The sequence below is a fragment of the Heterodontus francisci genome, chromosome 5 (genome assembly GCF_036365525.1).
Source record: "Heterodontus francisci isolate sHetFra1 chromosome 5, sHetFra1.hap1, whole genome shotgun sequence".
Taxonomy (NCBI): domain Eukaryota; kingdom Metazoa; phylum Chordata; class Chondrichthyes; order Heterodontiformes; family Heterodontidae; genus Heterodontus; species Heterodontus francisci.
Window position 1 is genome coordinate 199,751,481 of NC_090375.1, and position 25,215 is coordinate 199,776,695.

A 25,215-nucleotide genomic window follows, 5' to 3' on the forward strand; every position below is an offset into this window, starting at 1 on the left:
ATGTCTCCCTGCTCTACAAACACTTCAGCATTAAATGTGGCCATCTCTTCTGTTTTTTCTCTACAGTGTTAGAAACAAAATACAAGAAAACCTTTGTTTACTTCTCCACAATTTTAGAGGTCAATTTTCCTCCTGTTTTCAAATCTCTCGTTTAATCTGATGGTTCAGATGCCAGCTTCTAGCCCCCATTTATGGCCAGGTGCTAATGGGTGTGGATGGTTCTCACTGTTCACATCGCAACTGACCGCAATTGTGTTTTGTTTAAAAACAATGAGTTAGCTCCAGTGTTTTACTTGCCAAATAAACAAACAGTGACAGGTTTTCTCATAGGTTAAACAAAAGATAACTTTATCTTTACACGATTCCTGAAATGGCCACAACAGCACACAATCAAGGAGAGGAAAAGGGGAAGTTATTTGAAGTGAGGTAGGTGTTTGGGGTTCATCGTAAACCTGTTGAAACTTCTTGGAGAACACTTTCTTTCAAAGTTGCAAGTCTGGGTGTTTGTAGTTTTATGAGGATTAAGACTGCAGAATGAAGGCGGTGGTCACTTTCAGTTCTCTGATGCACCAAGTTGAAGCGTAGAACAGTGGTATACAATTGGGGGGAGGGGGAATTGCCTTGGGAGTCCTCAACATCAAATCCGGACCACATGAAGTCTCAAGGCAACAGGTTAAACATGGGAAAGGAAACCTCCTGATTACCACCTGCCGCGATCTCGCACCTGATGAATCAGTACTCCTCCAAGTTGATCTTGAAGAAAGCATTGAGGGTGGCAAAGGTGCAGAACGTACTCTGGGTGGGGGATTTCAATGTTCATCAACAGTGGCTCGGTAGCACCACTACTGACCGAGCTGGCCAAATCCTAAAGGACAAAGCGACTTGGCTGGGTCTGCTGGGTGGTGAGGGAACCAAGAGGGAAAAACATACTTGACCTCGTCCTCACCAATCTGCCTGCCGCAAGTGCATCTGACAGTATTGGTAGGAGTGACCACCGCACAGTCCTTGTGGAGACGAAGTCCCGCCTTCACATTGAGGATACCCTCCATCGTGCTAAATGGGATAGATTTCAAACAGATCTAGCAATGCAAAACTGGGCATCCATGAGGCGCTGTGGGCCATCAGCAGCAGCAGAATTGTACTCAACCACAATCTGTAACCTCATGGCCCAGCATATCCCCCACTCTACCATTACCATTAAGCCGGGGACCAACCGTGGTTCAATGAAGAATGCAGGAGGGCATGCCAAGAGCAACACAAGGCATACCTCAAAATGAGGTAGCTTCACCAGGCTGATACAACACAGGACTACTTGCATGCCAAACAGCATAAGCAGCATGCGATAGACAGAGCTAAGCGATCCCATAACCAATGGATCAGATCTAAGCTCTGCAGTCCTGCCACATCCAGCCATGAATGGTGGTGGACAATTACACAACTAACTGGAGAAGGTGGCTCCACAAATATCCCCATCCTCAAGGATGGGGGGGGCCCAGCACATCAGTGCGAAAGACAAGGCTGAAGCATTTGCAACAATCTTCAGCCAGAAGAGCCGAGTTGATGATCCATCTCTGCCTCCTCCCGAAGTCCCCAGCATCACAGATGCCAGACTTCAGCCAATTCGATTCACTCTGTGATATCAAGAAATGACTGAAGGCACTGGATACTGCAAAGGCTATGGGCCCTGACAATATTCCAGCAATAGTACTGAAGACCTGTGCTCCAGAACTTGCCGCGTCACAGGACAAGCTGTTCCAGTACAGCTACAACACTGGCATCTACCTGGCAATGTGGAAAATTGCCCAGGATGTCCCGTACACAAAAAGCAGGACGAGTCCAACCTGGCCAATTACTGCCCCATCAGTCTACTCTCAATCAGTAAAGTGATGGAAGGTGTCATCGACAGTGCTATCAAGCGGCACTTGCTTAGCAATAACCTGCTCAGTGACACTTGGTTTGGGTTCTGCCAGGGCCACTCAGCTCCTGACCTCATTACAGCCTTGGTTCAAACATGGAAAAAGCGCTGACCTCAAGAGGTGAGGTCAGTGTTAATGCCCTTGACATCAAGGCAGCATTTGACCGTGTATGGCATCAAGGAGCCCTAGCAAAACTGAAGTCAATGGGAATCAGGGGGAAAACTCTCTGCTGTTTGGAGTCATAGCTAGCACAAAGGAAGATGGCTGTGGCTGGTGGAGGTCAATCACCTGAGCTCCAGGACATCACTGCAGGAGTTCCTCAGGGTAGTGTCCTAGGCCTAACCATCTTCAGCTGCTTCCTCAATGACCTTCCTTCAATCATAAGGTCAAAAGTGGGGATGTTCGCTGATGATTGCACAATGTTCAGCACCATTCGCAACTCCTCAAATACTGAAGCAGTCCATGTAGAAATGTACAAGACCTGGACAATATCCAGGCTTGGGCTAATAAGTGGCAAGTAACATTCATGCCACACAAGTGCCAGGCAATGACCATCTCCAACAAGAGAGAATCTAACCATCTCCCCATGACATTCAATGGCATTACCATCGCTGAATCGCCCACTTTCAACTTCCTAGGGGCTACCATTGACCAGAAACTGAACTGGGAGTAGCCATATAAATACCGTGGCTACAAGAGCAGGTCAGAGGCTAGGAATCCTGCAGCGAGTAACTCATCTCCTGACTCCCTCATAGCCTGTCCGCTATTTACAAGGCACAAGTCAGGAGTGTGATGGAATGCTCTCCATTTGCCTGGATGGGTGCAGCTCCAACAACACTCAAGAAGCTCTACACCATCCAGGACAAAGCAGCCCACCTGATTGGCACCCCATCCACAAACATTCACTCCCTCCATCACCGACACACAGTGGCAGCCATGTGTACCATCCACAAGATGCACTGCAGCAATGCACCAAGGCTCCTTCGACAGCACCTTCCAAACCTGCAAACTCTACCAACTATAAGGACAAGGGCAGCAAATGCATGGGAACACCACCTGCAAGTTCCCCTCCAAGTCACACACCATCCTGACTTGGAACTATATCGCCATTCCTTCCCTGTCACAGGGTCAAAATCCTGGAACTCCCTTCCCAGTGGGTGTCCCTATTTCACATGGACTGCAGCAGTTCAAGAAGGCAGCTCACCACCTCCTTGGGAGCAGCTACTGGTAGAAAAGTCTACTTCAGACCAGTGAGAGTGATTCAAAAAGGAAATAGTGAGAGTTCAGGGCCAACATCTTCCCATAAAAGTTGAAGGGCAGGACCAATAAGTGCAGGAAACACTGGATATAGAGGATTGGATAAGGAAAAAAAAAAGGCTTATGGCAGATTCAGAGGGCTGTAAACAGGGGAAGCCCTAGAGCAGTATAGAAAGTGTAGGGGGGTACTTAAAGTAATTAGGAGGGTGAAGAGGGGGCATGAAAAAAACACTGGCGGGCAAGATAAACGAAAATCCCAAGGCGTTTTATAAGTATATTAAGGGAAAGAGGATAACCAGGGAAAGAGTCGGGCCCATTAAGGACCAAAGTGGCAACCTGTGTGTGGAGCCGGAGGACGTAGATGAGGTTTTAAATGAATACTTTCCATCTGTGTTCACTATGGAGAAGGACAATTGTGATATAATTGAACAAATTAGCATTGAAAGGGAGGAGGTATAAGTGGTTTCAGCGGGCTTAAAAGTGGATAAATCCCCAGGCCCAGATGAGATGTATCCCACGCTGCTATGTGAGACAAGGGAGCAGATTGCAAGCACTCTGACACAAATTTTCAAATCCACTCTGGCCACAGAAGTGCCAGAGGACTGGAGGACAGCGAAAGTGGTACTATTATTCAAGAAGGGCAGTAGGAATAAACGAGAGAATTACAGGCCAGTGAGTCTAACATCAGTAGTAGGGAAACTATTAGAAAAAATTCTGAGGGACAGGATTAATCTCCACTTGGAGAGGCAGGGATTCTTCAAGGATAATCAGCATGGCTTTGTCAGGGGGAGATCATGTCTAACCAATTTGATTGAATTTTTCGAGGAGGTGACTAGATGTGTAGATGAGGGTAAAGCAGTTGATGTAGTCTACATGGACTTTCGTAAGGCTTTTGATAAGGTCCCACATTGGAGATTGAGCAAGAAAGTAAGAGCCCACGGGATCCAGGGCAATTTGGCAAATTGGATCCAAAATTGGCTTAGTGGCAGGAGGCAGAGGGTGATGGTCAAGGGTTGTTTTTGCAATTGGAAGCCTGCGACCACTGGTGTACCACAGGGATCGGTGCTGGGACCCTTGCTGTTTGTAGTGTGCATTAATGATTTAGACGAGAATATAGGAGGTATGATCAGTAAGTTTGCAGAGGACACGAGGAGGAAAATCTTAGATTACAGGATGATATAGATGGAAAGGTAAGATGGGCGGAGCAGTGGCAAATGGAATTTAATCCTGACAAGTGTGAGGTGTTGCATTCTGGAAGGACTAACAAGTCAAGGGAATATACAATGGATGGTTGGACCATAGGACGTACAGAGGGACCTTGGTGTACTTGTCCATAGATCACTGAAGGCAGCTGCACAGGTAGATAAGGTGGTTAGGAAGTCATATGGGATACTTGCCTTTATTAGCCGAGGCATAGAATATAAGAGCAGGGAGGTTATGATGGAGCTGTACAAAACGCTAGTTAGGCCACAGTTGGAGTACTGTGTACAGTTCTGGTTGCCACACTATAGGAAGGATGCAATTGCACTGGAGAGGGTGCAGAGGAGATTCACCAGGATGTTGCCTGGGCTGGAGCATTTCAGCTATGACGAGAGACTGGATAAGCTAGGGTTATTTTCCTTACAGCAGAGAAGGCTGAGGGGGGGGGGAACCTGATTGAGGTATACAAAATGAGGGGCACAGATAGGGTAGATCGGAAGAAATTTTTTCCCTTAGCAGAGGTGTCAATAACTCGGGGGCATAGATTTAAGGTAAGGGTCAGGAGGTGTAGAGGAGATGGAAGGAAAACATTTTCCACCCAGAGGGTGGTTGGAATCTGGAATGCACTGCCTGAAGGGGTGGTAGAGGCAGGTACTCTCAACATTTAAAAAGTATTTAGATGAGCACTTTAAACACCATAGCATACAAGGCTACGGGCCAAGTGCTCGAAAATGGGATTAGAATAGATAGGCTTGACGGCCAGTATGGACACGGTGGGTTGAAGGGCCTGTTTCTGTGCTGTATAACTTTATGACCTCGTCAAGGGCAATTAGGGATGGGCAATAAATTCTGGCCTAGCCAGTGACGCCCATATCCCATGAATGAATAAAAAGATATGCAGCAGAGCTCCTTCTTTGTTTTTTGCTGGACTTTTCACAGCCAGAATCACAGAATAATCCAGTGCAGAAGAGGCCCTTCGGCCCATCGAGTCTGCACCGATGCATTAAAGACACCCGACCTGTCTACCTAATCCCATTTGCCAGCACTTGGTCCATAGCGTTGAATGTTATGACGTGCCAAGTGCTCATCCAGGTACTTTTTAAAAGGATGTGAAGCAACCCGCCTCCACCATCCTCCCAGGCAGTGCATTCCAGACCGTCACCACCCTCTGGGTAAAAAAGTTCTTCCTCAAATCCCCCTTAAACCTCCTGCCCCTCACCTTAAACTCGTGCCCCCTTGTAACTGACCCTTCAATTAAGGGAAACATCTGCTCCCTCTCCACCCTGTCCATGCCCCTCATAATCTTGTACACCTCGATCAGGTCAGTCTTCTCTGCTCCAGCGAAAACAAGCCAAACCTATCCAACCTCTCTTCATAGCTTAAAATGTTCCATACCAGGCAACATCCTGGTGAACCGCCTCTGCACTCCCTCCAGCGCAATCACATCCTTCCTATAATGTGGCGACCAGAATTGCACACAGTACTCCAGCTGTGGCCTTACCAAAGTTCTGTACAACTCCAACATGACCTCCCTGCTTTTGTAATCTATGCCTCGATTGATAAAGGCAAGTGTCCCATATGCCTTTTTCACCACCCTATTAACCTGCCCTTCTGCCTTCAGAGATCTATGGACAAACATGCCAAGGTCCCTTTGTTCCTCGGAATTTCCCAGTGTCAGGCCATTCATTGAATACTTCCGTGACACATTACTCCTTCCAAAGTGTATCACCTCTCACTTTTCAGCATTAAATTCCATCTGCCACCTTTCTGCCCATTTGACCATCCCGTCTATATCTTCCTATAACCCAAGACACTCAACTTCACTGTTAACCACTCAGCCAATCTTTGTGTCATCTGTGAACTTACTGATCCTACCCCCCACAAAGTCATCCATGTCGTTTATATAAATGACTAACAATAGGGGACCCAGCACAGATCCCTGTGGTACGCCACTGGACACTGGCTTCCAGTCACTAAAACAGCCGTCTCTCCGTCTCCTACAGCTAAGCCAATTTTAAATCCACCTTATCAAGTTACCCTGTATCCCATGTGCATTTGCTTTCTTGATTAGTCTCCCATGTGGGACCTTGTCAAAGGCTTTGCTGAAATCCATGTAAACTACATCAACTGCACTACCCTCATCTACACACCTGGTCACATGCTCAAAAAGTTCAATCAAATTAATTAGGCATGACATCCCTCTGACAAAGCCATGCTGACTATTCCTAATCAAATTTTGCCTCTCCAAGTGGAGATAGATTCTCTCCTTCAGAATTTTCTCCAATAGTTTCACTACCACTGACGTGAGACTCACTGGTCTGTAGTTCCCTGGTTTATCTCTGCAACCTTTCTTAAATAGTGGGACCACATTAGCTGTTCTCTAGTCCTCTGGCACCTCCCCCGTGGCCAGAGAGGAATTAAAAATTTGGGTCAGAGCCCCTGCAATCTCCACCCTCGCCTCCCACAGCATCCTGGGACACAAATCGTCCAGACCTGGAGATTTGTCCACTTTTAAGCCTGCCAAAACCTCCAATACCTTGTCACTCCCTATGACAATTTGCTCAAGAACCTCACAGTCTCTGAGTTCCATATCTACATCCTCATTCTCTTGGGTGAAGACAGATGTGAAGTATTCATTCAACACCCTACCAATGTCCTCTGGCTCCACCCACAGATTTCCTCCTTGGTCCCTCATGGGTCCTAATGTTTCCCTGGTTATCCTCTTCCCATTGATATACTTATAGAATATCTTGGTATTTTCCCTACTTTTACCAGCCAGAGCTTTCTCATATCACCTCTTTGCTCTTCTAATTGCTTTCTTAAGCTTCATCCTACACTTTCTGTACTCTGCCAATGCTTCAGTTGATTTGCTCTCCTTGTATTTACTAAAAGCCTCTCTTTTCCTTCTCATCGTACCCTGAATGTTTCTGGTCATCCATGGCTCTCTGGGCTTGTTGCTCCTACCTTTTACCTTAGAGGGAACATGTTGGGCCTGTACCCTCCCCATTTCATTTTTTGAATGCCCCCCACTGCTCTTCTGTAGATTTCCTGACAAGTAACTCTTTCCAGTCTACCTTGGCCAGATCCTGCCTTATTTTACTAAAATTCGCTCTCCCCCAATCCAAAACCGTTTTTTGCAACTTGTCTATTTCTTTCTCCATAACCAGCTTAAATTGTACCATATTGTGGTCGCTATCACCAAAATGCTCCCCCACCAACACATCAACCACCTGTCCGGCTTCATTCACCAGAATTAGGTCCACCACTGCACCCTCCCTTGTCGGATCCTCTACATATTGAGCTAAAAGGTTCTCCTGTATACATTAAGAACTCCACTCCATCTAAGCCCTTAACATGATGACTATCCCAATTAATGTTGGGAAAGTTGAAATCACCTAATATAATTACCCTATTATTTTTACACACCTCTGCGAATTGCGCACATATTTGCTCCTCAATTTCCCGCTGACTATCTGGGGGTCTATAATAAACACCTAGCAATGTGGCTGTCCCTTTTTTATTCCTAAACTCTACCCATAAAGCTTCATTTGATGCCCCCTCTAAGATATCATCTCTCCTTACTGCAGCAACTGACTCCTAGCCCTTGGCTAGACTGCTTACATGATGTTCTCTTGATATCTTGCCCCTCTCTCTCTCTCTCCAGATAGCTTTTTTTTTTAAAAAGGTAAAAATCTCTCACATTAGCCTCTCTTAGGAGACACATGGCCCCCCTCCCCCACTGTGACCACATAATGGACCAAGATGTGGCTACTTCACGCCTTATTTGTTTCAGAAGAATCCATTCAATTCAAGAATGGGACTCTTGATGGTTTTGGGATGGGTGTAATTGACACCTCAGCCTAGAATGCATCCTTTTGTCCTTGACAGTGGGACAGTTTGAATATATAGGCCAAGTCAGCCTGCTCTTCGGTGGCCATTTTGCAGCACACTGTCCACTTTTTAAAGGAAAAGTCAACTTTTTATAACTCTCCAGTTTGGTTCTGTATTTTCATTGCTGCACTTCTCGTGAGCGTGACATCTGGAACCATTCTCGTGAATCTTTTCTGCACCCTCCCTAAGGCCTTCACTTCTGAAAGGGTGGTGCGTGGAACTGGACAAAATACTCCAGTTGAGGCCAATCCATTGTTTCATATGGGTTGATCATAGTTTCCTTGCTCAGAGAAGGTTCACTCGGCTGATTCCTGGGATGAAGAGTTTACCTCAAGAGAAAAGGAGTTTAGAAGAGCGAGAGATGATCTTATTGAAAGATCCTGGGGGGGCTTGACAGGGTAGATGCTGAGAGGATGTTTCCCCTCCTGGGGGAATCTAGAATTAGGGGGCCACAGTTTCAAATTAAGGGGGTCTCCCATTTAAGGCATACATGAGGAGGAATTGCTTCTCTCAAAAGGTCATTAGCATTGGAGCTCTCTTCCCAGCAAGCAGCAGAGACTGGATCACTAAATATATTCAAGGCTGTGTTAGATTTTTGAATGACAAGAGAGTCGAGGGTTATGGGTGGCAGGCCAGAAAGTGGAGTTAAAGTGACAACCAGATCAGCCATGATCTTACTGAATGGCTGAGCAGCCTTGAGGAGCCAAATAAAAACACAGAAACAGAAAAAGAGGAGTAGGCCATTCGGCCCTTCGAGCCTGTACCGCCATTCAACACGATCATGGCTGTTCATCCAAACTCAGTACCCTGTTCCCGCTTTCTCCCTGTATCCCTTGATTCCTTGACTCTTTCTTGAATATATTTAATGTTTTGGCCTCAACTGCTTTCCATGGTTGAGAATTCCACAGGTTCACCACTTTCTGGGTGAAGAAAACCCTCTTCATCTCAGTCCTAAATGGCTTACCCATTATCCTTAGACTGTGACCCCTGGTCCCGGACTCTCCAGCCATCAGGAACATCCTTTCTGCATCTCGTCTGTCCAGTCCTGTTAGAATTTTGTAGGTTTCTGAGAACCCCTCTAATTCTTCTAAACGCTAGCGAATGCAAGCCTAATTGACTCAATCTCTCTTCATACGTCAGTCCTGCCATCCCAGGAATCAGTCTGGTGAACCATCGCTGCACTCCATCCATCGCAAGAACATCCTGCCTCAGATAAGGAGACCAAAACTGCACACAATATTCCAGATGTGGCGTCACCAAGGCCTTGTATAATTGCAGCAAGACATCCTTGCTCCTGTACTCAAACCCTCTCACTATGAAGGCCAACATACCATTTGCCTTCTTAACCGCCTGCTGCACTTGCATACTTACTTTCAGCAACTGGTGCACAAGGACACCCAGGTCTCGCTGCACCTCCCCCTTTCCCAATCTAATTGCCATGAAGATAATAATCTGCCTTTCTGTTTTTGCCACCAAAGTGGATAACCTCACATTTATCCACATTATACTGCATCTGCCAAATATTTGCCCACTCACTCAACCTGCCCAAATCACACTGGAGCTTCTCTGCATCCTCCTCACACTCCCACCCAGCTTTGTGTCATCTGCAAACTTGGATATATTACATTTAATTCCCTCATCTATATCATTAATATATATTGTGAATAGCTGGCGTCCTAGTACGGATCCCTACGGTACCCCACTAGTCACTGCCTGCCACTCGGAAAAAGACCCGTTTATTCCTACTCTGTTTCCTGTCTGCCAACCAGTTCTCTATCCATGTCAGTACCTTACCCCCAATCCCATGTGCTTTAATTTTGCATGCTAATCTCTTATGTGGGACCTTATCGAAAGCCTTTTGAAAGTCCAAATACACCACATCCACTGGTTCTCCCTTATCTATTCTGCTAGTTAAATCCTCAAAAAATTCCAGTAGATTTGTCAAGCACGAGTTCCCTTTCATAAATCCATGTTGACTTTGTCCAATCCTGTTATTGTTTTCCAAGTGCTCTGCTCTTACATCTTTTATAATGGACTATAGCATTTTCCCCACTACTGATGTCAGGCTAACCAGTCTATAATTCCCCGTTTTCTCTGTACCTCCTTTTTTAAATAGTGGGATTACATTAGCTACCCTCCAATCTGTTGGAACTGTTCCAGAGTCTATAGAATTTTGAAAAATGACCAGCAATGCATCTACTATTTCTGGAGCCACTTCCTTAAGTACCCTGGGATATAGATTATCAGGCCCTGGGGATTTATCAGCCTTCAATCCCAATTTCCCCAACACCATTTCCCTACTAATACTGATTTCATACAGTTCCTCCTTCTCACTAGACCCTATGTTCCCCAACATTTCTGGGAGGTAAAATGTGTCCTTTGTGAAGACAGAACCAAAGTATGTATTTAACTGGTCTGCCATTTCTTTGTCCATTATAAATTCCCGTTTCTGACTGAGGGACCCACATTTGTCTTCACTAATCTTTTTATGTTCACATATCTATAGCAGCTTTTACAGTCAGTTTTTACGTTCTCTGCAAGCTTACTCTCATACGCTATTTTTCCCTCCTTAAATCAATCTTTTTGTCCTCCTTTGCTGAATTCTAAACAGTTCCCAATCTTTAAGTTTGCTGCTTGTTCTGGCCATTTTATATTTCGCCTCCTTGGATCTAATACTATCTTTAATTTCTTTTGTAAGCCATGGTTGAGCCACCCTTCCAGTTTTATTTTTGCGCTAGACAAGGATGAACAATTGTTGTAATTCATCCATGTGCACTTTAAATGCTAGCCATTGCCTATCCACTGTCAACCCTTTAAGTAACGTTCCCCAATCTATCATAGCCAACTCGTACCTCATACCTTCATAGTTTCCTTTATTTAGATTCAGGACCCTAGTCTCAGAAACAAATCTCTCACTCTCCATCTTAATGAAGAATCCTATCATGTTATGGTCACTCTTTCCCAAGGGACCTCGCACAATATTGTTAGCTAATCCTCTCTCATTACACAATACCCAAGTCTAGGATGGCCTGTTCTCTAGTTGGTAATTGGTAAATGGCCTTAGCCTGCTCCTATTTCTTATTTTCTTTGCACTCTATGCCCTTACTTATGTAAAAAAAAAAAAAACAGGATCCCACATGCTTTATTAACTGCTTTCTCAACCTGCCCTGCAACCTCCCTCTGCTCCTGCACCCCCTTTCGAACTGTATCCTATTAATTAATATTACCTCTCCTTATTCTTCCTACCAAAATGCATCAGTTCACACTTTTCGGCATTAAGTTTCACCCACCATTTGTTTCCCTCCCGATTCCACCAGCCTGTCTTTAGGTTTATCACTATCCTCTTCACAGTTCACAATACTTCAAGTTTTGCGTCATCCCCAAATTCTGAAATCGTGCCCTGTACATCCAAGTCTAGGTTATTAGTATATATCAAGAAAGGCAGGGGTCTCAACATGACTTGCAGAGAATCCCACTATATATCTCCTACAGTCCGAAAAACAACTGTTTAAAAGCATAAGTTCTGAAAGGTCATATAAATCTGTAGATATGAAAGAGACAGTGACTGAAGCAAACCATCTGCATTTATACTGATCATTTTGGTTAAATTGGAAAGCTTTAGCTTGTATTTTTTTTTTTAAGTTCTATTTTTTCCACTGACAGAGTCATCACTCAGACTCTGCACCCATTTTTGGCACAAGTCGAGTTTCTCGGCCCACATGAATGTTAAGAACATAAATAGGAGGAGCAGGCCATACAGCCCCTCAAGCCTGCTCTGCCATTCAATAAGATCATGGTTGATCTTATCTCTGCCTCAACTCCACTTTCCAGCCTGTTCCCCATAGCCCTCAACTCTCCTATAGTTCAAGAATCGATCACAGCCTTGAATATATTCAATGACTCTGCCTCCACGTCTCTCCATGGTAGACAATTCCAAAGATTCACAACCCAAGATACTCCCAGGCATTGCTTTTAATTTGTCATCCCTTTTACAGGTCCTGTGATGTAGAATGTTGAATAATCATCAACCTTAATGGCAGACATAAAATTTTGAAAGATAAACAATCTTTTGCAAAATTATACAATGTAAAACAAGCAATGTCTGTGAGCATGTCCAAGTCTGTAAAACATATGGTTTGATTGTGTTAATGCACACTCCCAGCTATTTATTAATCTCTATTGAATGTGCAAGAGATAGCCCCCTAAGTAAATTTAATAGGCTACATATTAGATAATTTACACACACAGTGCAACAGTAAGTTACAACTATAGTTAATTGTGAAAATCTTAGTTAAATTTAACTCTTATTTTGGACATGAATCATTTTACATTGAAGGAAGACATTTTTGGGCTTCTAATTCAGTCCAAAAACCAAAATAAGGTGATTGCAATTCAAAGTGAATTACATTAGTTATTTAAAACATTCTGTTTCTGTTGCATGTACACCAGATAGTATAAATTTAATTCAATATGACTGCTACACCTGATATTTACATAATACATTATATTTTTTGGTGGCTTGAATATATGTGGTGTAAAAACAAAGCTTCATTTTAAGTCATTACCATAGTCAAAATTTCTAATATTTAATGGTTAAGGGAGATATGATTGCAGCTGTCAATAACCCAGTGGAAACAAACAGGTTATTGACAAGTCTTTAAGATATCAATGTTCACCCTCAATAGAAAGTTTCAGACTATAACCATCCATGCCTTTGCTCTCTATGTGTTGATGTACTTATTAGAATTGTTGATGCATGCTTACTTTCAAAAAATTCTTTGAAATCAATGGGATATGTATATTGTCTTGACATTTTTAGAATTTTCTAAATGCAATGAGGAGACTGATGACAGCATCCCCATGGGGGTTGCATCAGACAATGATATTGTCTTAAGCCAATTCAATCTGCGCCAACTAGGTGATACAAGATTGCATTGCGACTCACTGCAAGGAATCCAGAACGCAACAACTTTTATTTTTTCTTAAAAGTCTCATTCACGGGATGTGTGCATCGCTGGTGAGCTAGCATTTGTTGCCCATCCTTAACTGCCCTCGAAAAGATGGCAGTGAGCCATCGTCTGGAAGACAACTAAGTGGCTTGCTCGGCCATTTCAGAGGGCAGTTAAGAGTCAACCATATGCCTGTGGATCTGGAGTCACTTAAATACCAGACTGGACAAGGATAGCAGATTTCCTTCCCTAAAAGGACATTAATGAACCAGATGGGTTTTTAATGACAATCCAGTAGTTATATGGTCATCATTATTGATTTGTGCTTTTTATTCCAGATTTAGTTAATTAACAGAATTTAAATTCCCCGCCATGGTGGGATTTGAATTCATGTCTCCGGATCATTAGTTCAGGCCTCTACATTACAACTATGCTACCATACACATATCGTGCCCCTTATACTTCTGCCATGTCTCAAACAGATTAAGTCAGAACATTTTATTTCAACGGTACAAATAGTATGCTACTTACATTTACGAGCAGGTTTTCTGTCTGACCACTCTTGGACCTTAATCTGGTCTCCTGGCCCACCGATGTTGTATTGATCTTCATATGTGGAATTGTCAGGGATATCATATGGGTCCCATGGCTGAGTAAGAGGTAGTTTGGAGCACTGCTTTGTCACTTGCTCAATCTTAAAAAGGACTGGATTTTTAAACAGATAAATGTATTCATAAAATCTAGAAGGAATAAAAAAGAGTGGAACATATTATCACCAGACCTTTGTAAATAAGATCTTGCATATAAAAAATTGTATATGTGGCAATTATACGATTCTACTCTGATGACACCTCTTGACCCCTCCATTGCCTCTGTTTTCAGCTTGTCTGTCCAATATCTAGCCCTGGTGAGTTGTAATTTCCTCCAATTAAATATTAGGAAGACCAAAGCCATTGTCGTTAGTCACAGCCACAATGGCAGTTCCCTCCATAACAATTCCATCCCACACTCAGCCACTCTCAGGCTGAACCAGACTCTCTATGATCTCGGCATCTTATTTGAGCCTGAACTGAGCTTCCATCTCTTAATCCTTCAGTCACAGTTCCGACTGAGTTGGAGGAGTGCACTGTCTTTTCTAGTTCCACTTCTCCACAGGTCATAATATATATTTAAATGTTTACCCAGTTACCGATGCAGTCAATCATATAGTCTCCTCTTTATCCCAGAATAAAATACACCAACCAGGTTTCTTTCATAAATGTCAGGCAAACCCCCCACCTGCCAAGATTGAGACACACATGATTTTGCCAGATGAACATTAAAACTTAAAATTGCAAGCCCCTGACTGGAAAGACATTTGCATAGTAACTAGCGGAGTTAGAACAAGGGACAAAAGACCATGCCCTGATCCATTCAACCAACAATGGACTTTTGATTACCAGACGTTGAAGGTGGGGGGAGCTAGCATTCCAGGATGACTGTTAAGATAGCATAATCCACAAACACAGGAAGTGGTCAGACCAGTTTTAGCCATATGACTAGCTGGCTGTTGAGATTTGAACACAGAAAGTTCCTGGCGCCTGGTTTTGAGAAGACCTCTCTGTCGCCTGCTCATCTCTTAGGGAATTGAATCTTGTGAAAACACGTGAACCTCAGAGAGAAAAGTCTCCTACGTGAACAAGGTTTAAGAATACCGGGCCCCAATCAGAAGCAAGACTGCCTACAATCAAGTGAGCTCGAAGCACAGTAAACAAAAACACAGATCAAAATATGAAAGTTCCCTTTTTAAATCTCCCCCCCCACCCCACACAAAAAAAACAGAAATTCTCTCTGAAGAGGTATGTTACAAAAAAAAAAGACAAAAGCCAAACACTTGCTAATTCTTGAAGAAAAAAAAAGATATGGAAGGAGGTCAGTTGTCCCTTTTGGTCTGGCGTCCAGGTATATGATGATGGGTCACTGGAATCTGTTCTAAAGCAGTTCTTATAAGGCAGCGTTGTGCATTAATCTGGCAGGTTTGTCCAGCTTCTCAGGAGCAATGCAGCACCAGGCACTTTAGCTCTCCCACACGGGATCTTTGCAGGGTTTCTTCAAAGAGGTAGAGAAAGAGGCGAGTTGGGTGGTTTCTCTTTCCTTGGCAGGCAGAACACCAACTGTCCTCAAAACAGCTCACAGCCCAACAGAAAGTCAATCTCCTGACCTCCATAAACCTCGACATGCAGCTTTTGTGTAGACATCTTGCCCAGGTCACCAAGGTTTCTGTTGTTTATTGAGCTTAAGGCACATGATTTCCAGCGCAGATTATTTTCAAACAACATCTCAAGTGTCCTTTCAGTGAACTTGGTTAAAACAAAAAAAACACATCCATGGAATCTTTTCAGTTTTAACACAAGTCTTCAAAACATAAATTAAAAAATGGAAGCACTTTCATAACACCTCCATCCTTGGAGGAATGAAATGCCATTTTTAAACACGTTTCATTACAAGGTGAAAAAAGATGAATATTATTAAAACATTTACACAGATTTTCATTCACTATCTGTAGCCAATACAGTTTGGCTTTGTAATATCATTGTACTCATAAATCAATGTTAGATTCTAGACAAAGCATCCACAATTACATTATTTTTCTCGCAATGTGGATAAGCTTTGAGTGATTAGGTTGCAATAGTAGACTTCATCGGAATAGTCTGGCATTCTGTTTTTAAAAGTTTTCCACAAAGGCTAGCAGGTTATGAACGGTATATACCAGTGTCTCTCTGTAGTTGTGGCAGACACAGGCTTCAAAATGCTTAAGAGCTCGCAATAAGCCAGGGGTTTCTTTATTCACTGTTGAATATCTTTTTTGGTATTGATTTAACTTTTTGGAAAAGTATCCTACTGGCCTTTCTATGCCTGACTCATCGTCCTGTAACAGGACTGCACTGACCCGCAAGTCACTAGCATCAATTGCTACCTTGAAGGGCTTAGTGAAATTTGGAGCAGCCAACATTGGTTCATCGATCAAAATGGCTTTCAGCCTCTCAAAAGATGCTTGGCATCCCCCTGACCACACCACTTTGGCTTTTTTTTTTGTACAAATCAATCAGTGGACCATTTACAGTACTAAAATTTGGTACAAACACATCCCCAAGAACCTCATGATTTCTCAGTCTCAGGGGTCGGGAACTCCACTATTGCTTGTACTTTTACTGTTCTAGGCAACACTTGTCCTTGCCCTACTGTATGGCCAAGGTAGGTTACTCTCACTTTTGCAAATTCATTTTTGGCAAGGTTCATCGCTAAATCAGATGATTGTAATTTTCTAAGCAGAGCTTCTAGCTGTCCCAAGTGGTCCTTCCAAGTGTCACTGTATACCAGCATGCCATCAAGATAAACCACGCAGTTAGGAACACTGCTACCACGTGGTTCATTCATCTCTGAAAAGCGGCTGGGGCATTTTTTAGCCCTATTGGCATCACTCAGCACTGGAAATGTATGTCTGGTGTGGCAAAGGCCGATATTTCTTTAGCTTGGGTGCTAAAGGAACCTACCAGTATCCCTTTAACAAATCTATCTTTGTAAGAAACTTGGCACTGCCACTCTGTCAACACAGTCTTCCAAGTCAGGAACCAGGTAGGCATCTGCCTTTGTAACTGAATTAACCTTTCTGTCGTCTACACAGGATTCAGCTGAACCATCAGGTTTAGGCTCTCACATCACTGGGGAACACCAGCTGCTTTGACTGGGTTCAATTAGGTGCTTTTCCAGCATGTATTGGATTTCTGCTTTTACCTGGGCCTGTTTTTCTGGACTGAAGTGATAGGATGCTGCTTTATAGGAAAGGGTTCCCCTACATCCACATCACATGTGGCAAAGATTGTACATCGTGTTTGGTCCCTACAGACTCCATTAAATGTGGTGAGTAGCCTTGTTAGGTCTTCTCATTGTTCTGCACCTAAATATGAAAGCATCGTGTCCAATCCCCCTCACAATTCAGTATTAGCTAACTGGATAGTAGGAAGTTTAATTTGAGAATGGTCTAGGTCTCTTTCTGCCTCATCCTCATTATCCCTTTCATCCTTCACTGTCCCTACTACCTGACATACCTGTGCTTCCTTATCCTCCTCCCAACGATGATACGGTTTCAACATATTGATATGAGACAGCCGTTTCTTTTTCTGGCGATCTGGGGTGTCAATCAAATGATTTACTTGACCAATTCTTCTCACCAATTTAAATGGACCACTGAACCATGCAGTTCACCCTGTAAAGGCAATAATACCAATACCTCACCCCCTGGTTGAAATGTTCAGGTCTTGGCATGCTTGCCCGCCCCTATCTTCATGGTTGTCTGGGAAGCTTTCAGGTGTTCCGAGCCACTTTGCAGGCCCTCGTGAGCCGCTCCTGGAACATGGATACATAATCTAGCACAGAAGATTCGTCCATCTGTTCTAAAATTTTTTCTTTAATTAGTTTTAGAGGACCTCTTATCTCATGTCCACAAACTAATTCAAAAGGACTAAAACCAGTAGACTCATTAGCTGAATCCCCAGGGGTAAAAAAAAAATTCGAGCCCTTTATCCCAATCATGGGGATATTCATGACAGTATGCCCTGATCATCGTTTTGAGGGTCTGATGGTTACCATTCTAAAGCCCCTTGTGTCGGTGGGTGGTATGCTGAAGACTTCAACTGTGTTATACCCAAATTATTCATAACTTCCTGGAAATTTGACATAAAATTGGAACCTTGGTCCAACTGAAACTCAATCGGTAATCCATATCTAGTGAAGAACTGGGTTAGCGTCTCTACCACTACCTTAGCAGAAACTGTTCTCGAAAGAATGGCCTCTGGGAACCAAGTAGCCATATCCATGACAGTAAGTATATATTGGTGGCCCACTTTTGTTTTCAGTAAAGGTCCTACATAGTCTACCAACACCTTACTAAATGGTTCCCCAAAAACTGGTATGGGAATTAAAGGTTTTACGGCAAGTTGCAGTTTTCCCACAAACTAGCACATATGGCACGTTTTACAAAACTGCATCATGTCCTTGGAAAGACCGGGCTAGTAAAAATCTCGACCTATACGCGATTGGGTCTTCTGGATCCCCAAATGTCCCGCTATAGGAATTTCATGGGCTATCTTAATATTTCATAGCGATACCACTATCTGATGAATTACCACCCATTCTTCATCCGCAGGTCTGTGAAGAGATCATTTCCTCATCAAAATCCCATTTTTAATAGAGTAGCCTTCCGGAACTCCCTTTGCCTCAGCTTCAGTTAGAGCCGATTGTGCCACTTTATCTAACTCTGGATCAACTTGCTGAGCCTTGATCAGAGAAGAGTTATTAAACATGTCCTTTGGTTTTTCCAAGACCCCAAAGAGAGTTTCAGACATTCGGCTATCTGTCTGTGGTGTCAATCTGACCTCCGACAATGGAATTTGTTTAGCCATTGCTCGGGTAACTACACATGAAGGAAAGATTCCTGGAACCTTTTCTTACAACTGTTCTGTCTCTTTAACTTCACTTGGTTTTTCCGTGACTACTGGAGAAGCTACGACCTTCGTTCCGGCCAAATCATTCCCCAGGAGTATGTCAACTCCGTTTACAGGCAAACTATGGACATCTCCCAGGGACCATTCCAGACATTAGGTCACACTCTAGGTGCACCCGATACAATGGTACGTGTATATACTCCCAGCCAATAGCATTCACTAAAACCGAGGCGTTTGATAAGGTTCCCCAAGGTTCCCCACGGTAGGCTATTGCAGAAAATACGGAAGTATGGGGTTGAAGGTGATTTAGAGCTTTGGATCAGAAATTGGCTAGCTGAAAGAAGACAGAGGGTGGTGGTTGATGGCAAATGTTCATCCTGGAGTTTAGCTACTAGTGGTGTACCGCAAGGATCTGTTTTGGGGCCACTGCTGTTTGTCATTTTTATAAATGACCTGGAAGAGGGTGTAGAAGGGTGGGTTAGTAAATTTGCGGATGACACTAAGGTCGGTGGAGTTGTGGATAGTGCCGAAGGATGTTGTAGGGTACAGAGGGACATAGATAAGCTGCAGAGCTGGGCTGAGAGATGGCAAATGGAGTTTAATGCGGAAAAGTGCGAGGTGATTCACTTTGGAAGGAGTAACAGGAATGCAGAGTACTGGGCTAATGGGAAGATTCTTGGTAGTGTAGATGAACAGAGAGATCTTGGTGTCCAGGTGCATAAATCCCTAAAGGTTGCTACCCAGGTTAATAGGGCTGTTAAGAAGGCATATGGTGTGTTAGCTTTTATTAGTAGGGGGATCGAGTTTCGGAGCCACGAGGTCATGCTGCAGCTGTACAAAACTCTGGTGAGACCGCACCTGGAGTATTGAGTGCAGTTCTGGTCACCACATTATAGGAAGGATGTGGAAGCTTTGGAAAGGGTGCAAAGGAGATTTACGAGGATGTTGCCTGGTATGGAGGGAAGGTCTTACGAGGAAAGGCTGAGGGACTTGGGGTTGTTTTCGTTAGAGAGAAGGAGGAGGAGAGGTGACTTAATAGAGACATACAAGATAATCAGAGGGTTAGATAGGGTGGATAGTGAGAGTCTTTTTCCTCGGATGGTGATGGCAAACACGAGGGGACATAGCTTTAAGTTGAGGGGTGATAGATATAGGACAGATGTCAGAGGTAGTTTCTTTACTCAGAGAATAGTAGGGGCGTGAAACGCCCTGCCTGCAGCTGTAGTAGACTCGCCAACTTTAAGGGCATTTAAGCGGTCATTGGATAGACATATGGATGAAAATGGAATAGTGTAGGTCAGATGGTTTCACAGGTCGGCGCAACATCGTGGGTCGAAGGGCCTGTACTGCGCTGTAATGTTCTAATTCTAGGCCCTCAATGTGGTCTTGTGGAAAATTCATGCCTTTCCCCAGCAAGAGAGTTTGGGTTGCTCCTATATCCCCAAGTACAACTATAGGTTTACCTGCCTCACTTGAGGGATAAGCAGCTACTTTTCCTTTTGACAAAAATTCCCTATAACTCTCAAGTACCTTGTTCACATCCCCTCATACTCACAGCAGTTTTTGTACTTGGCCTTACAGCTGCAGTCAGTGCTACAGCCTAATCTGTCATAGAACATAGAACAGTGGAGCACAGTACAGGCCCTTCGGCCCACGATGTTGTGCCGAACCTTTAACCTACTCTGAGATCAAACTACCTACATACCCTTCATTCTACTATCATCCATGTACCTATCCAAGAGTCGCTTAAATGTCCCTAATGTATATGCTTCTACTACCACCGCTGGCAGTGCATTCCACGCACCCACCACTCTCTGTGTAAAGAAACTACCTCTGACATTACCCCGAAACCTTCCTCCAATCACCTTAAAATTATGCCCCCTGGTGATAGCCCTTTCCGCCCTGGGAAAAAGTCTCTGGCTATCCACTCTATCTATGCCTCTCATCATCTTGTACACCTCTATCAAGTCACCTCTCATCCTTCTTCGCTCCAATGAGAAAAGCCCTAGCACCCTCAACCTTTCTTCGTAAGACATGTCCTCCAGTCCAGGCAGCATCCTGGTAAATCTCCTCTGCACCCTCTCTAAAGCTTCCACATCCTTCCTAGAATGAGGCGACCAGAACTGAACACAATATTCCAAGTGTGGTCTAACCAGGGCTTTATAGAGCTGCAGCATAACCTCACGGCTCTTAAACTCAATCTCCCTGTTAATGAAAGCCAACACACCATACGCCTTCTTAACAACCCTATCAACTTTGAGGGATCTATGGACATGGACCCCAAGATCCCTCTGTTCCTCCACACTGCCAAGAATCCTGTCTTTAAGCCTGTATTCTGCATTCAAATTCGACCTTCCAAAATGAATCACTTCACACTTTTCCAGGTTGAACTCCATCTGCCACTTCTCAGCCCAGCTCTGCATCCTGTCAATGTCCCGTTGCAACCTACAACAGCCTTCCACACTATCCACAACTCCAGCAACCTTCGTGTCATCGGCAGACTTGCTAACTCAGCCTTCCACTTTCTCATCCAAGTCATTTATAAAAATCACAAAGAGCAAAGGTCCCAGAACAGATCCCTGCGGAACACCACTGGTCACCGAGCTCCAGGCTCAATACTTTCCATCTACTACCACCCTCTGTCTTCTATGGGCCAGCCAATTCTGTATCCAGACAGCCAACTTTCCCTGTACCCCATGCCTCCTTACTTTCTGAATGAGCCTACCATGGAGAACCTTATCAAACGCCTTGCTAAAATCCATATACACCACATCCACTGCTCTTCCTTCATCAATGTGTTTTGCCACATCTTCAAAGAATTCAATAAGGCTTGTGAGGCATGACCTGCCCCTCACAAAGCCATGCTGACTGTCTCTAATCAAACCATGCTTTTCCAAATAATCATAAATCCTGTCTCTCAGAATCCTCTCCAATAATTTGCCCACTACAGACGTAAGACTGACTGGTCTATAATTCCCACGGTTATCCCTATTCCCTTTCTTGAACAAGGGAATAACATTTGCCACCCTCCAATCATCTGGTACTACTCCATTGGACAGTGAGGATGCAAAGATCATCGCCAAAGGCGCGGCAATCTCTTCCCTCGCTTCCCTTAATATCCTTGGATATATCCCGTCTGGCCCTGGGGACTTATCTGTCCTCATGTCTTTCAAAATTTCCAGCACATCCTCCCTCTTAACATCAACCTGTTCGAGCATATCAGCCTGTTTCACGCTGTCCTCACAAACTACCAGGTCCCTCTCACTAGTGAATACTGAAGCAAAGTATTCATTTAGGGCCTCCCCTACCTCCTCCGACTCCAGGCACAAGTTCCCTCCACTATACCTGATCGGCCCTACCCTCACTCTGGCCATCCTCTTGTTCCTCACATAAGTGTAGAATGCCTTGGGATTTTCCTTAATCCATCCCGCCAAGACTTTTTCATGTCCCCTTCTAGCTCTAAGTCCATTCTTCAGTTCCTTCCTGGCTACCTTGTAACCCTCTAGAGCACTGTCTGATCCTTGTTTCCTCAACATTAAGTAAGCTTCCTTCTTCGTCTTGACTAGCTGCTCCACATCTCTTGTCATCCAAATTTCCTTCACCCAAACATCCCTTCCTTGCCTCATCGGGACAAACCTATCCAGCAGTCGCAGCAAGTGCTCCCTAAACAACCTCCACATTTCTGTCGTGCATTTCCCGGAGAACATCCGTTCCCAATTTATGCTCCCCAGTTCCTGCCTAATAGCATTGTAATTCCCCTCCCCCAATTAAATATTTTCCCATCCCGTCTGCTCCTGTCCCTCTCCATGACTATAGTAAAGGTCAGGGAGTTGTGATCACTATCACCGAAATGCTCTCCCACTGAGAGATCTGCCACCTGGCCTGGTTCGTTGCCAAGCACCAAATCCAACATAGCCTCCCCTCTAGTCGGCCTATCTACATATTGAGTCAGGAAACCTTCCTGGACACAACTGACAAAAACTGCTCCATCCAAACTATTTGCACTACGGAGGTTCCAATCAATATTAGGGAAGTTGAAGTCACCCATGACAACAACCCTGTTACTTCTGCACCTTTCCAAATTCTGCCTCCCAATCTGTTCCTCCATGTCTCTGTTGCTATTGGGGGGTCTATAGAAAACTCCCAATAAAGTGACTGCTCCTTTCCTGTTTCTGACTTCCACCCATAATGACTCAGTAGACAAACCCTCCTCGACAACCTCCCTTTCTGCAGCTGTGATACTATCCCTGATTAGCAATGCCACTCCCCCACCTCTTTTACCTCCCTCCCTATTCCTTTTGAAACATCTAAACCCCGGAACATCCAACATCCATTCCTGCCCCTGTGATATCCAAGTCTCCGTAATGGCCACAACATCGTAGCTCCAAGTACTGATCCATGCTCGAAGTTAATCACCCTTATTCCTGACACTTCTTGCGTTAAAATACTCTCGGTCAGGCTCCCTTTCTTGGCATTGGCCTTGTGTACCCCAATAAGTCCCATCAGTTTACCCAGCAACTGCTAGCATTTTGCACGAAGGTGTCCCACCTTGTGACAATAGTACCCCTTAGGCTTGCAGACCTCACTTCCACCCTCAGCCTCTTCCTTTCTGGCCTGAGAAAGAGATCCTGGGCCATTCCCAGCTGTCCCTTCTTGTCCCAGCTACATACCTTCCTTTCACCCTCCCACCTTCTATCCTTCTTGGTTTTGTGGGGGTGACAGACAAAGGGTTTGGGCTTATAACAATGATCAGCAATTTCCACTGCCCATCTGGCTGCTGAAACCTTCTGGTTCTCTACATGGGTTGTTACTAACAGAGGGAATGAATTTTTAAATTCTTCTCGGAGAATTAGTTCCCTACGTTTTGCACACGTGGCCTCCATCTTTAGTGCCCGCATCCAATGATCAAAATTAATTTGCTTTACCCTCTCAAATTCTATACAAATCTGTCTAGGCTGTCTCCGGAGGTTCCAAAATTTCTGCCGATATGCTTCAGGGACCAACTCATAAGCAACAAGAATAGCTTTTGCCATCTCAATCTGCAAAAGCCTCCTCAGAAAGCATGGCATAAAGCTCTGCCCATCAACCTGCTTTGCATAAACAGTGCCCAGCTTTCCTTCAGCCACTTCATCTGTCTGGCTAGCTTTTCAAAAGAAATAAAAAATGCCTCTACATCCCTTTCCTCAAACTTCAGGAGGGCTCGTACAAATTTAAACAGCTCTCCACTGGGTCCTGGGCTGGAGTCAGATCTTTCCCCACCAAAGCTTTCACTGGAGTCAAGGCCACCCCTTTGTCTTCGTTTCATCTTTTTAAATTCAAATTCCCTTCCGTCTTTCACTTCCTCTTTGAAATTCGAGTTCAAGTTTTTTCATTGCCAATTCTCTTTTACGTTCAAGCTTAATTTTTTCCAATTCTATTTTTTTTTCTTTGTCAAGTTCAAGCTGCCTCATCTGCAACTGAATTTTAACAAACTGAACTGCACTACCATCTGGTTTCCCTTTTTCTTCTCCCAATTTCACATGGTGTGCTATTACCTCAATTATATCTGCTTTCTTATCTCCTGATTTTAACTCTAACACCACCTTTTCTGCCAATTCCTTTAGTCTAACATTGATTACGCTTCTCAAATCACTCAGGAATACATCATCCTTCCCCAGAAAGGTTGCAGCAGTTAACAAAGATATTCTGATAGTGTAAATTTTACTTTCATGCACAAGAAACTTTTACTTTTCCTCTTTTAAATTAATACCCCACTTACAACTGCACGTCAGAGTCAGGTTATCCCGCTTAGAGCCCCCAATTATATATTATGACTGAGGTGGGAGGAGTGCACGGCCTTTTCTAGCTCCATTTCTCCACAGGTCACAATATATATTTAAATGTTTACCCAGTTACTGATGCGGTCAATCATATATTCTACTCTTTATCGCAGAATAAAATACATCAACCAGGTTTAATAAACAAAACTATCAGTTTATCAAACAAAACTTATCCAGTAACGAAACAAAGCATTAACACAGATTGTCTTATGACCAGATGAGGAAGGGGTCTCAGGCTCCCCTTTTGCCCCTTCTCTGGTTTGATCACAACAAGGTTTATCTTTTTAACAGTGATTTAACTTACCACCTCGGTGAGCACTTGCTCCTGCTCCTCCAAGATATATATGTAATTACAAACGAAATTGTAGTCTTGAAGTCCTCGCTGGGCTACACATGGTTCAAGTTTGCTTCTCAGGTTTCAGAAGGCAGATAAGAGGCTTTATCTGTGTCCTCGGTAACTGGCTGTAGGTTTGCAGCCGAGGCTTCTCGGAGTCTTTGTTGGAGAAAGAGAGAGAGAGAGAGAGCGCAAGAGATTGCAGCGCTCTTGCTGGCTTACAGGTACAGTTTCCTGAGGCACAATTGTTACAAATAACTTTTTTCAAAATAACAGAACAGAGCAGCTAAGATGGCCAGCACAATGTGCATATGAGAAGCCAAGGCCGGCTGGAGACAGAGGTCTAGCCAGAACAATGGGTGTGCT

At 44.0% G+C, this 25,215-nt stretch overlaps 2 protein-coding genes across 3 annotated transcripts in view; one reads left to right on the top strand and one right to left on the bottom strand.

The window, feature by feature from the left end:
• Positions 1-25,215, top strand: part of LOC137370244 (uncharacterized) — a 167,775-nt gene that overhangs the window by 131,631 nt on the left and 10,929 nt on the right. The window lies entirely within an intron of this gene.
• epdr1 (ependymin related 1) overlaps positions 1-25,215 on the bottom strand; it is a 57,104-nt gene that overhangs the window by 17,464 nt on the left and 14,425 nt on the right. The window contains exon 2 of the mRNA XM_068032617.1: positions 13,745-13,953. Within this exon, the coding sequence (XP_067888718.1) occupies positions 13,745-13,953 (209 nt within the window). The remainder of the gene's footprint in view (positions 1-13,744; positions 13,954-25,215) is intronic.